Source organism: Heterodontus francisci, chromosome 2, assembly GCF_036365525.1.
Source record: "Heterodontus francisci isolate sHetFra1 chromosome 2, sHetFra1.hap1, whole genome shotgun sequence".
Taxonomy (NCBI): Eukaryota; Metazoa; Chordata; class Chondrichthyes; order Heterodontiformes; family Heterodontidae; genus Heterodontus; species Heterodontus francisci.
Genome location: NC_090372.1, coordinates 94,831,142 through 94,843,976, shown reverse-complemented (window position 1 = coordinate 94,843,976; position 12,835 = coordinate 94,831,142). Strand labels below are relative to the sequence as shown.

At 42.9% G+C, this 12,835-nt stretch overlaps 1 protein-coding gene across 1 annotated transcript in view; it reads left to right on the top strand.

Moving 5' to 3' along the window:
- LOC137345649 (dynein axonemal heavy chain 11-like) overlaps positions 1–12,835 on the top strand; it is a 622,812-nt gene that overhangs the window by 273,952 nt on the left and 336,025 nt on the right. Inside the window, exons 31-35 of the mRNA XM_068008891.1 lie at positions 5,948–6,104; positions 6,188–6,333; positions 6,421–6,537; positions 9,644–9,782; positions 11,434–11,526. Coding sequence (XP_067864992.1) covers positions 5,948–6,104; positions 6,188–6,333; positions 6,421–6,537; positions 9,644–9,782; positions 11,434–11,526 — 652 coding nt within the window. The remainder of the gene's footprint in view (positions 1–5,947; positions 6,105–6,187; positions 6,334–6,420; positions 6,538–9,643; positions 9,783–11,433; positions 11,527–12,835) is intronic.

Here is a 12,835-nt window from a genome sequence, read left to right as displayed (position 1 = left end):
TTGCAGCACTTCAGGAGACATGCCTCCCCGCGAGTGGATCTCTAGCAGAGCAAGACTACACCTTCTTCTGGCAGGGCAGGGATCCTGAAGAACCAAGACAGCATGGAGTGGGCTTCGCCATCAGAAACTCCTTGCTCAGCATGATAGAGCCTCCCTCAAATGGCTCGGAACGCATACTGTCCATCCGACTGCTCACCACCTCTGGTCCAGTACACCTACTCAGCATCTATGCTCCAACACTCTGCTCCCCACCTGAAGCTTAAGACCAGTTCTATGAGGAACTCCATAATATCATTAGTAGCATCCCCAACACCGAACACCTGTTCCTGCTGAGGGGCTTTAATGCCAGGGTTGGGGCCGACTATGACTCATGGCCCTCCTGCCTTGCGCGCTATAGCGTTGGAAGGATGAATGAGAACGGGCAGAGACTGCTTGAGTTGTGTACCTATCATAACCTCTGCATCACCAACTCGTTCTTTCACACTAAACCCTGTCACCAGGTTTCATGGAGGCACCCAAGATCGCGTCGTTGGCACCAGCTAGACCTCATCGTCACAAGGCGAGCCTCCTTAAACAGTGTTCAAATCACACGCCGCTTCCACAGCGCAGACTGCGACACCGACCACTCCCTGGTGTGCAGCAAGGTTAGACTCACACCAAAGAATTTGCATCATTCCAAGCAGAAGGGCCACCCGCGCATCAACACGAGCAGAATTTCCCATCCACAGCTGTTACAAAAATTTCTAAACTCACTTGTTAACAGCCCTTCAAAACACTCCCACAGGGGATGCTGAGACTAAGTGGGCCCACATCAGAGACGCCATCTATGATCAGCTTTGACCACCTACGGCAAACGTGCGAAGAGGAATGCAGACTGGTTTCAATCTCATACTGAGCTGGAACCTGTCATAGCCGCTAAGCGCATTGCACTGTTGAACTACAAGAAAGCCCCCAGTGAGTTAACATCCATAGCACTTAAAGCAGCCAGAAGCACTGCACAAAGAACAGCCAAGCGCTGCGCAAATGACTACTGGAAACACCTATGCAGTCATATTCAGCTGGCCTCAGACACCGGAAACATCAGAGGAATGTATGATGGCATTAAGAGCTTTTGGGCCAACCATCAAGAAGATCGCCCCCCTCAAATCTAAATCAGGGGACATAATCACTGACCAACACAAGCAAATGGACCGCTGGGTTGAGCACTACCTAGAACTGTACTCCAGGGAGAATGTTGTCACTGAGACTGCCCTCAATGCAGCCCAGCCTGTACCAGTCATGGATGAGCTGGACGTACAGCCAACAAAATCAGAACTCAGTGATGCCATTGATTCTCTAGCCAGCGGAAAAGCCCCTGGGAAGGACAGCATTACCCCTGAAATAATCAAGAGTGCCAAGCCTGCTATACTCTCAGCACTACATGAACTGCTTTGCCTATGCTGGGACGAGGGAGCAGTACCTCAGGACATGCGCGATGCCAATATCATCACCCTCGATAAAAACAAAGGTGACCGCGGTGACTGCAACAACTACCGTGGAATCTCCCTGCTCAGCATAGTGGGGAAAGTCTTTGCTCGAGTCGCTTTAAGCAGGCTCCAGAAGCTGGCCAAGCGCGTCTACCCTGAGGCACAGTGTGGCTTTCGAGCAGAGAGATCGACCATTGACACGCTGTTCTCCCTTCGTCAGATACAGGAGAAATGCCGCGAACAACAAATGCCCCTCTACATTGCTTTCATTGATCTCACCAAAGCCTTTGACCTCGTCAGCAGACGTGGTCTCTTCAGACTACTGGAAAAGATTGGATGTCCACCAAAGCTACTACGTATCATCACCTCACACCATGACAATAGCGGCACAGTGGTTAGCACCGCAGCCTCACAGCTCCAGGGACCCGGGTTCAGTTCTGGGTACTGTCTGTGTGGAGTTTGCAAGTTCTCCCTGTGTCTGCGTGGGTTTCCTCTGGGTGCTCCGGTTTCCTCCCACTGCCAAAAGACTTGCAGGTGATGGGTAAATTGGCTGTTATAAATTGCCCCTAGTGTAGATAGGTGGTAGGGCATATGGGATTATTTTAGGGTTAGTATAAATGGGTGGTTGTTGGTCGGCAAAGACTCAGTGGGCCGAAGGGCCTGTTTCAGTGCTGTATCTCTACATACATAAAAAAAAAATGAATGGCACAATTCAACATAGCGGCACCTCATCAGACCCCTTTCCTATCCTGAGTGGCGTGAAACAGAGCTGTGTTCTCGCACCCACACTTTTTGGGATCTTCTTCTCCCTGCTGCTCTCACATGCATTCAAGTCCTCAGAAGAAGGAATTTTCATCCACACAAGATCAGGTGGCAGGTTGTTCAACCTTGTCCGTCTAAGAGCGAAGTCCAAAGTACAGAAAGTCCTCATCAGGGAACTCCTCTTTGCTGACGATGCTGCTTTAACATCTCACACTGAAGTGTGCCTGCAGAGTCTCATCGACAGGTTTGTGGCTGCCTGCAACGAATTTGGCCTAACCATCCGCCTCAAGAAAACGAACATCATGGGACAGGACGTCAGGAATGCTCCATCCATCAATATTGACGACCACGCTCTGGAAGTGGTTCAAGAGTTCACCTACCTAGGCTCAACTATCACCAGTAACCTGTCTCTCAATGCAGAAATCAACAAACGCATGGGAAAGGCTTCCACTGCTATGTCCAGACGGGCCAAGAGAGTGTGGGAAAATGGCGCACTGACACGGAACACAAAAGTCCGAGTGTATCAAGCCTGTGTCCTCAGTACCTTGCTCTATGGCAGCGAGGCATGGACAACGTATGTCAGCCAAGAGCGACGTCTCAATTCATTCCATCTTCGCTGCCTCCAGAGAATACTTGGCATCAGGTGGCAGGACCGTATCTCCAACACAGAAGTCCTCGAGATGGCCAACATCCCCAGCTTATACACACTACTGAGTCAGCGGCGCTTGAGATGGCTTGGCCATGTGAGCCGCATGAAAGATGGCAGGATCCCCAAAGACACATTGTACAGCGAGCTCGCCACTGGTATCAGACCCACCGGCCGTCCATGTCTCCACTTTAAAGACGTCTGCAAACGCGACATGAAGTCCTGTGACATTGATCACAAGTTGTGGGAGTCAGTTGCCAGCGTTTGCCAGAGCTGGCGGGCAACCATAAAGGCGGGGCTAAAGTGTGGCGAGTCGAAAAGACTTAGCAGTTGGCAGGAAAAAAGACAGAAGCGCAAGGGGAGAGCCAACTGTGTAACAGCCCGACAAACAAATTTTTCTGCAGCACCTGTGGAAGAGCCTGTCACTCTAGAATTGGCCTTTATAGCCATTCCAGGCGCTGCTCCACACACCACTGACCACCTCCAGGCGCTTACCAATTGTCTCTCGAGATAAGGAGGCCAAAGAAAGAAAGAATTACTTGCAAAGAAAAGTTTTTTTAAAATCCATTTAGGACATGCCTGGGAGAAAATGACAATACAAGATAGTTTTGATAAAGATAAAAACATTGCAAAAAAGATTTACGAAGATACAAGGTCTAATTTTACAACATTCCTCTGCTGGTGTACAGCATCATCTAACAGGGATACATATCAAGAATTTGGAGGCACAGTTCAATTCAGTAGATTATCATCTGTTATCAAATTTGTAAAATTTATCCAACATAATATGTCATGCTCATGCTGCTGTGCAGTCATAGGGCTAAAAGACTTTTCGAAGATGCATGATATTAGATTTTCCATGGCATTACACACAGATTCTTTTTTTAAGAAGTGTTCATGGAAGACTTGTATTCATCTCTAAAGAAATAAATATCTTTATTAAAAATTTTGCATCTGTGTGTACTTCCTATCTGCAAAACTTAATTTCTTGTCATTTTTTGTCATACATGTCAACTTTTTCTGTTACAAACTTCTGTGTTGCACATTTATTATTATTGGTTTTACCTATGTGAACTCACCTCTTTGATTACATAGTCTGGCCACTGGGTTTCCACAAGTTGCTAAAAATGCTCTTTAAAACTTCCTTCATCTGCGTTTTATTCTCAGTAACTAATATCTCTAGTGTCCACGCAAGAGTTGAAAGAGTGTAAAAAAACTTTTTTAAAGAAGTACCTATTTAACAATAGAATTAGCAAACTGATTCATTGGATTGTCTCTTGTGTCTTATAATTCCTTCATTAAAGTTTTTAGTTAAAGGCTTCAGACTCCACCGAAAGCCTGCGCTTGAGTTTTGAGCTGAATTTGTATAGTGCATTCTAAGCATATACAGTTACCGAAATTCTAAAATTCCCAGGATATATCTGTACTGCTTAGCTAGCTGTAATAATGGAGTATTTTTCTCTTAGTACACTTTCTCTGAGCAGTTCTTCCTCAAATCATTTTGAAAAGTGAGAAGACAAATTTCAAAAACTTTATTCAGATAAAATTGATTTTTTTAAAACTGTGACAAGATATGTGTTTGTTTGAATGAGTGTGAGTGTTAAAAAAATGACAAATATACTAATGGCACACCTGCTGTAATTCTTATTCTATGTTATATAATCTAATGGAGTGAGAGAGAAGAGCAGAGTACGGGCCGAATTTTGAAATGTCGGCGGTGTTGTGACCCGGTGCGGATGCGATTTAAAAATCGTGGTCTTGGTGATCGTCTCTGGATCCCGATGCCTCCAGGGCAGTCTGCAATATTCAAAGTGCTGATGGTGGGGGAGGTGGGGGGTGTGCGCGGAAGGAACAGGGAACCCACTCACCTCCAATTAAGGGCCCATTAAGCTCCTTTAGTAGCTGGTTAAGGGCCGGGGAAGACGGCACTGCAATTTTAATGGCAATTTTGGTGAACCCGAACAGTCTGGTGTACATTGATACACAGCTGGTGTTCCTTCATTTTCAAAAAGAAAACAACTGAATTTTGAAGCCAACTAATTATCTCACCTATGCTTTGTTGCTAATTACTAATACCTGTTAAACAGCTGAATTTTTCCAGCCCTTTGGAGACAGGCTGGGAGATGGAAGGGCTGTATGGTCGGGGAAGGCGTCAGGAGGAGGAGGTTTAGTGGCACAGCTGCCCACTAGGCAGCCATTAATACACTTAAGGACACAATTAAGGGCCAATTTCCGCTCCCGTGGGTATTTTGTCTGCATTGGAATGGCCCACCACTGTGTGGGGAGACTGCCAGGTAGATCCTGGTGGCCTCCCAGCAGGTTCCTCAGGGTGGGCCCCCCCCCCCCATCCCGATTGCCGGGGCCTGCCTGGCTTCAGCTTCCCCAACAACACTTACATGTCTTCGAGGACGCCTCGGCATTGAGACATCCTCTCCCTCAAACTGCATCCTCAGCAGTGGACACCAGTAAACGTTTTGCTGTTGAGCTGCCGGCCATCTATTGGACTGGCAGCTCTTGGGTCGGGCCGCCCTCCTCAATTGGATCGTGGCCCCAGCGGCAGCCTGTTAATTGGCTGCCGCTGGCAAAATGCCACCCCAGGATTCTGCCACTGCCTGAACAGTGTCGGCTCCCACTTTCGTCTCTGGCAGCGGGACTTCTTCGGGCCTGACAACATTCAGCCCAGAGATTCTAATTTCTAATACCTATGAGATCAAAGTGAAAGAACAGAGAGACTTATTGAGTGACAGAGGGAGGTTGAGAAAGAAGGGTTAAGATTGAGACAGAGAAAAATATAAGTAGAAGGAAAGACAGCTTATTTCCCCAGTTTCTTTTTCTAAAAAAAAATTGAATTTTTAAAGCAAGGTTTCATTGAGGGAAACAGAAAGCGAACAGAGGAAAACAAAAAGAGAAGAGAAACAGGCTGCGAGTTATTGGGTCTCTGACATCCTACAAGCACAAAACTATTCACTATATATTATGTAAAAAAATTAATCCCTCTGCATCCTTCATTATACCTTTTATGCTGTTGTGAAAATTAAGATAGTTATTATAAAACACTGTTTTCTGTTTGAAGGTGCTATATTACCCTCACACAGTCTCTTCATTTAACCATGAGTGGAGCACCTGCAGGTCCTGCTGGGACAGGCAAAACAGAGACTACTAAAGATCTTGGGCGTGCCCTAGGTGTGATAGTATATGTCTTCAACTGTTCTGAGCAAATGGATTATAAGGTATGTTTGCTAGTGACTGTTATGGTGCATCTTTCTTATATTTATAAAACAGATTGTATGAATACTACTTTTGTATTGTACAGTCCATAGGAAACATCTACAAAGGTTTGGCACAAACTGGTGCTTGGGGCTGCTTTGATGAGTTTAATCGGATCTCCATTGAGGTTTTGTCAGTTGTAGCAGTGCAGGTCAAAACAATACAAGATTCCATTAAAAACAAGAAAAAGAGGTGAGTGTAAATGAACAGTGTCATTGTCATCATTTATTAATGCACACCAATTTAGACTGTTTAATCTGTCTTATTTATTGTTTGCAGATTTGTCTTTCTTGGGGAAGAGATTTCTTTAAAACCTGCTGTTGGAATATTTATAACCATGAATCCAGGTTATGCTGGTCGAACAGAGCTGCCAGAAAATCTTAAAGCACTTTTCAGGCAAGTGAAGTTAGCTATTTTGAGTACACTGGTTTAATTGCCTGCTGACTATAGATATGAATTCTGAGTGCTGTAATAAGATTACTGAAATTTCATTTGGAAGCACAATAAGAACTACTGTGCTACAACTATACTCAAGCAACCAACCCAGTAACTTTACTGTCTGTAACATTTAAAGAAAAAACTATCTTTTGATAGAAATACTGCCCACCAAAACACTAAATGTAGCAGCACAAAAAAAATAAACTTTTCAATATTAGTTGCTTTAACAGAAACAAATGTGTTTAAATACAATTTGGTTTTAATCGTAACCACGCACTTTTGAAAGTTTTTGGAGGTAATTTTGACTTTCAGTGATCGTGTAACATGGGTGATATTGGAAGAGCCGCTTGTTATACATCGCTCCCGATTTTCATTTCATTGGGAGAGATGTAAAACAGGCAGCTGATTCACTATCACCCATTTTACACTGTTGCTCAAAGTCAAAATTATCCCCTTTGAATGTTGTTTTATTGACTATAAATGGCAGACCTTTCCAGTACACTAACATTACTTAAAATTATATATCGAGTATGATTGGCTGATGCATTGGATTAGTCACTAACCTTTCACCTCTCCAATTGGTAGGAGGAACATCCTCTCCGTATTCTGATTGTAATAGTCTATTAAGATCAGGTGAGGAGGGGGTTGAAGGACTTGCCTCTTGTCCCTCCTTGTTTGACCACAACAGGGTTTATTTCTTTTTTAAAGCCAATGTGCTTGCCAGTTCAGTGAGTTTAACTATTTACGTGCCATGATCATAAACGAACCAATGGAATAGGTTTTGTTGAGTTTAACAAAGAAAGGGGTTAACTTTATTGTACTTAATCTGATCTAAGTAAAAATAATAAACTACACTCCAACTTTCACGAGCACACACACACACTCAAGGTTCACGTACACACACAAATAGGTTACATAGTGGGTAAAGATAAATTGGTCGGATTTGAGTACGGTGCAATAAAAAGGGGTGTACAGACTGTGGAGGTTGGTGATTTAGTTATCTTCTAGATGTACTTGTGTACTTGGTGATCCTGAGGCTTCCGGCTTGTAGATGTGGCCAGCAGGTTCGGCGGTCCTCCTGGAAACAGCGATGTGGATGAGTTCCTTCTCTGTCTGCCGCAGTGATAGGCTTAGGTGATTATGGCCAGCAGGCAGCATTCAAAAATTGCCAGGTGTACTGGGGGTGACGGAGAGAGAGAGAGTGGGGGGAACCCCATCTGTGTCTCTTCTGATCAGTGTCCAGTTGCTTGTCTGCTGCAGAGAGAGAAAACCCAGCTTAAAACACACAGATGGTGGGCCAGGGACATGATGGCTCAGTGTATATTTCCTCTTGCAACTTAATTATTCATGTTTAGGAATTCCCTTCTCTCAAGCAAGGTCCCATTGTTCAAGTGATTACCTTTGAGTGGTTTGTCTCCACCAGTTTAATGTCCCAAGTGTTTGCCTTTAAATGTCTTGTTAATGGGGACTCGCTAGGTGATGCACTCCCAAATCATTGTTCTGGAGAGGACTGGCCAGACAATTTGACTCCCTCTCGATACATTGGAATGTAGGGCATTTTGATGCAAATTTCAGTGGCCATTTTAGTTACTAGCAGTCACTTTAAAAAAAAAAATCAGATTTCCAGCCAATGGATTAAAAAAATCATCATTCGGCATAGCACGTGTTCGTGACATGGTCTCACATTAAATGAATTTGGGAGTACTCCTGCTGGAGTTGTATTGTCATTAACTCTACAGTTCTACAAATACTGTAGATCACTGCCACTTGATGCTTGGCCTCTCTTGGATCAGCTCCCATCCCTCCCCCTAGGTTTGATAAGCCGGTTGACCCAACATGGTAACCATCCGATTTCCTGTTCTTCCACAGCTGGAAAGCTGCCGTGCAGCGCTCATTTGGAGCCGCAGTTTGCCAGCTACATTTAAATGAGGTTTTTTAAAAATCCATTCTGCCATTGATTTGCCTGTACATATTATGACAACACATAAATCTTGAATTTGTGAGCATGACAAAAATGGGTTTGAGCTGGACAAAGTTCTAGCTCACATGCGCCGGCAGTGAGGGGTGAGCCATGTCAGGCTGAATTCTGAGATGGGATTTTAATGACCATCAACTGCAAAATTGGCCTTACAATCTGTTAGTTGTGTACATCATGTAAATGAAGTGGGAATCAAATCATTTACTTAAGAGTAAATGGCAAAGGTACAAACATTGGAACTATTGAAAATAACTTTTACACATGGAATGCTATTATGTATCAATATTGGTTACTTACATAAGTATTGTATAGACTTGCATAGAATATACAGCACAGAAACCAGCCATTTGGCTCAACTAGACTGTGCTGGTGTTTATGCCCCATATGAGTCGCCACCCATTCCATCTGCCTCATCTCAGCCTTTCAGAATATCTTTCCATTCCTTTTTCTTTCATGTACTTGTCTGGTTTCCTTTTGAAAGCGTCTACGCTATTTGCTGTGTTAGTGAGTTCCACATTCTGACCACTCTCTCAGTGAAGAAATTTCTCCTTATGTTCCTTTTGGATTTATTAGTAACTACCTTTTATTTATGGCTCCTAGTTTTGGATTGTCCCACAAGTGGAAACATTCTGTCTAGGTCTTCCCTGTCTAACCCATTCATAATTTTAAAGCCCTCTAACAGGTCTCCTCTAAGTCTTCTCTTATCTAAAGAGAAAATCCCCAACTTCTTAAATTTTGCCTGATAATTTGTCAGTTCAGATACCATCCTTGTAAAAGAAAAAGTACTTTCTCCAGTGCTTCTATGTCCTTTTCATAGTAAGTGAAACAAATCCATTAATTAATAATATTTAGAATACTATGTATATCTAGCAATAATATGGTGTTGTTTCTGCATTGGAATACAGTGCATAGCATAAAATATGTATGCAGAGCTGTGTAAATAACTCCAATATAACTGGCTTACTGAGATTGTGCATGATATGTGTGTAATATTTGTACAGATTCCATAATTATAGTTGAGCTTTCACAACGTGTATACAATGGAATGCAATGAAATTTGCCTAATGTATCTTGCTTCTTTTTTAGGCCTTGCGCTATGGTTGTCCCTGATATTGAACTTATTTGCGAGATTATGCTGGTTGCTGAAGGGTTTTTAGATGCCAAATTGCTGGCGAGGAAATTCATCACTTTGTATGCTCTTTGTAAAGAGCTGCTTTCGAAACAGGTTTTTTCTTTAATTTCTTTGGCTGTTGCAGTTCTCCATGATCATTGTTTGCTGACAGAAATATTTAAAGTTAATTACTTTAAGTGTTAATTTTACCTGTAAGGGGTAATTTTCCAATTTTAAACTGGCATAAATGTCAGAAAATCATGTGCAACACCAGAATTTCCGTCATGTGTTCCAGATGTTGAGCCATCCTGCAGGCATTGCAAAGTCAAAAAGTTACTCTTTAAATGTTTGCACTTGTAATACTGCATTTTAATGTTAAACCGAACACTTTTGATGCTAACTTTAGGCGAAGAATTTTCTTCGATTTCTTCTGCTCCACCACCAGAAGTGCGACAGAAATCCCATAAAAGGGGTTTCCACTGCACTTCCAGTGAAATTACAGTGGTGGCGTGGGAGCATTTCTGAGGAAATTTCTGGCCCAGGTCTGTATGCATTAATAGTGGAATATGCTGTCAACAGCTATTGTGCATTAGATCAAGATATTTTAAAGGTCAACTGAGACAGTATCGTGTTTTGAAACAATTGATTTGTTTAAAACGAAACAGTTCAAGTAAGTGCGTGACCAGAGATTGTCACATATTTGTTTTCTATATAACAGCGCCCAGAGTAATGAAAGCAACTGAGAAAATGTCATGGCAACTGCAAGCTTTCATTGCCCACAGTGAAGCTGTCGGTACTCATGATGTCATGTATTATAAACAGGAAATTAGATGAAGATTAAAAATTCCAAAAAGGGAAAAGATTTCCATTATTACTAACCGCCCACCACACTGATAATTATATAGAACTAAAATGTCAGTCTTGTCAGCAAGCATTTAAAGCTAGAATTCAAACAATAGAAGGCCTCAGTCTAGCAGTGTTATTTGCCATGTCCCTGTATGCTTTGGTATTTAAGGTATAAACTGATCATCAGTAGAAAAAAACTGCATGAATTGTAGAAAACATGAATTGGCAATGGTGTGGAAAAACACATAAAATAATCTAGTAAGACTACATTGTTGTTGTAACTTGAGTTATAGAACAGTGTTGTCTCCCCTAGGAAATTCCTTTTTGAATTTTCAGAGAAGAGTGAATTTTAGAATACATGTGATATTAAACTCATATTCAGTGCGCATTTTTAAAATCAAATTGTTGTGATGGCAAGTTCAGTGATGCAATATACATAGGAAGCTATTGTTTCCTTTTCCTGTGCCCTCGTAAAGTGTTGAGGGATGATTTACCCATATTGTGAGGACCAAATTTCATTCAGGGTGAGTTGCTGAGCAAAAGTGAGGTGATTTCCAGTGGGGGATAAAAAGTTCATAGTTATTCATGTATAACTTCTTATATCTTCAAACGTGAATGCTTCAGTTCTTGCCCTCTAACTGCAAGTTCACTAGGTTAAATATGGGACTCACCTAGCTTTGCCAATGTAAATTCCTTGGACTCTCAAGTAGGTCATTAAAGGAAGTACTGTGTGTCACAGTCTCAGAGGGAGGAAAGACTGGCATGATGAGTCATGCTTCTCAGCTGGTCACAAAGCAAGCTTTGCTACTTTTTACTTTAAAGTCATAGAATTTTTTTGCTACAGCAAATGTTGTAAATACATAACCACAAAGAGAAAAGACGATTTGTTGCTCACAACATCATTTTGTTTCTTATTAAGGACCATTATGACTGGGGTCTTCGTGCAGTGAAATCTGTTTTAGTTGTTGCTGGTTCCCTGAAGAGAGGAGACAAGAATAGACCAGAAGATCAGGTAATTCAAAAATTAATAAATCATGCTGTCTGCCTCAGATTTGGACTATTTTTAACCCTAAGTAGCGAACAAGTTCAGAAAAATTGCAGTCTTTTGGGCCTGACAGGTTTTATTCATTTATAGCTTGTGCTGTGATTCTGAAACAAACAATTTTGTCGTAAAACTATTCAAACATAAAAGATATCTTTATTGATCTAATAATAACCCAAAGCTATTAAATATTTAATCTAAAACAGAGGATGGAATTTTACACCCCTCACAGGAGCAGGCTGGAAGCGGAGGTGGGGGGTGCCGTTCCCGTTGCCTTCCCGCCCCAGCTGCAATTTAACGAGTGGCGGTGGCACCGAGAGGCGGTCCGCCCGTCCCTAGCTAATTAAGGCCCTTAAGTGGCCAATTAACTGCCACTTAAGGGCCTCCTCCCTCGGGCAAGCAGCTCAAGAACTCAGGAAACAACTCAGTAAAACCTGACAGCCTCCTTGCGGGCTGGGGTGGCCCTCCTGATCATGCACCCTGTGCCCCAAGGAGGGCCCCCACACGTCACAAGCTGCCCCCACTGCACTACAATCCTCCCCCACCCCCTAGTCAAACCCCCTTGCTTCGCTGGGGCCCGGACGATTGTCCCCGGTGAGCCCCACACACTTACCTTCATTCTGGGGCCGCAGTTCCTCTTGGCTGTTCTGGCTGGGTGCAGTGGTGCTGCTGGGACTGAGAGCTGCCGGCCAATCAGCAGGCTGGCAGCTTTTGGAGGCGGGACTTCCTGCTTCAGAGGGGTGGAAATCCCGCCCAGGGCCTGGGCCACGTAAAATCATAGCGTGGCTTCCAGGCCTGGCAAAGGCAGGCTCGCCCCCGACTTTTTGGCCAGTGGACGGGGCCTCCTGCCCAACATAAAATTCCAGCCAGAATCCTATGTAAAAAAGTAAACACTTTACATATACTTACCTCATTGTCCCTTTCCCTCCTATTTTTCTACTATTCTTTCCCTACCCTATGTTTATTTAGAATTTAATTGTATTCTTAATCTAACTGATAGACTCTGTCCTACCTAATTTAACTCTGCCTATTTTTACTTCTAGACTTGAAATTTGTAATTTACCTTTACTGCACTCCTACCTTGTATCCACTGTTCAATTGGCTAGAGGTTTTAAAGGTAATTTTCCTCATTAATTGAAATTCACATTCCACAGATAGATGTGGTTGTACCCAAAACTAGGAAATGCTGCTGCCACGTAAATGAACCTGAAAATACCTGGCTAAGTAAACATCCTGAAAGAAAGTTGCTCCAACACTAATTTGTATTTTATTTTTCAAA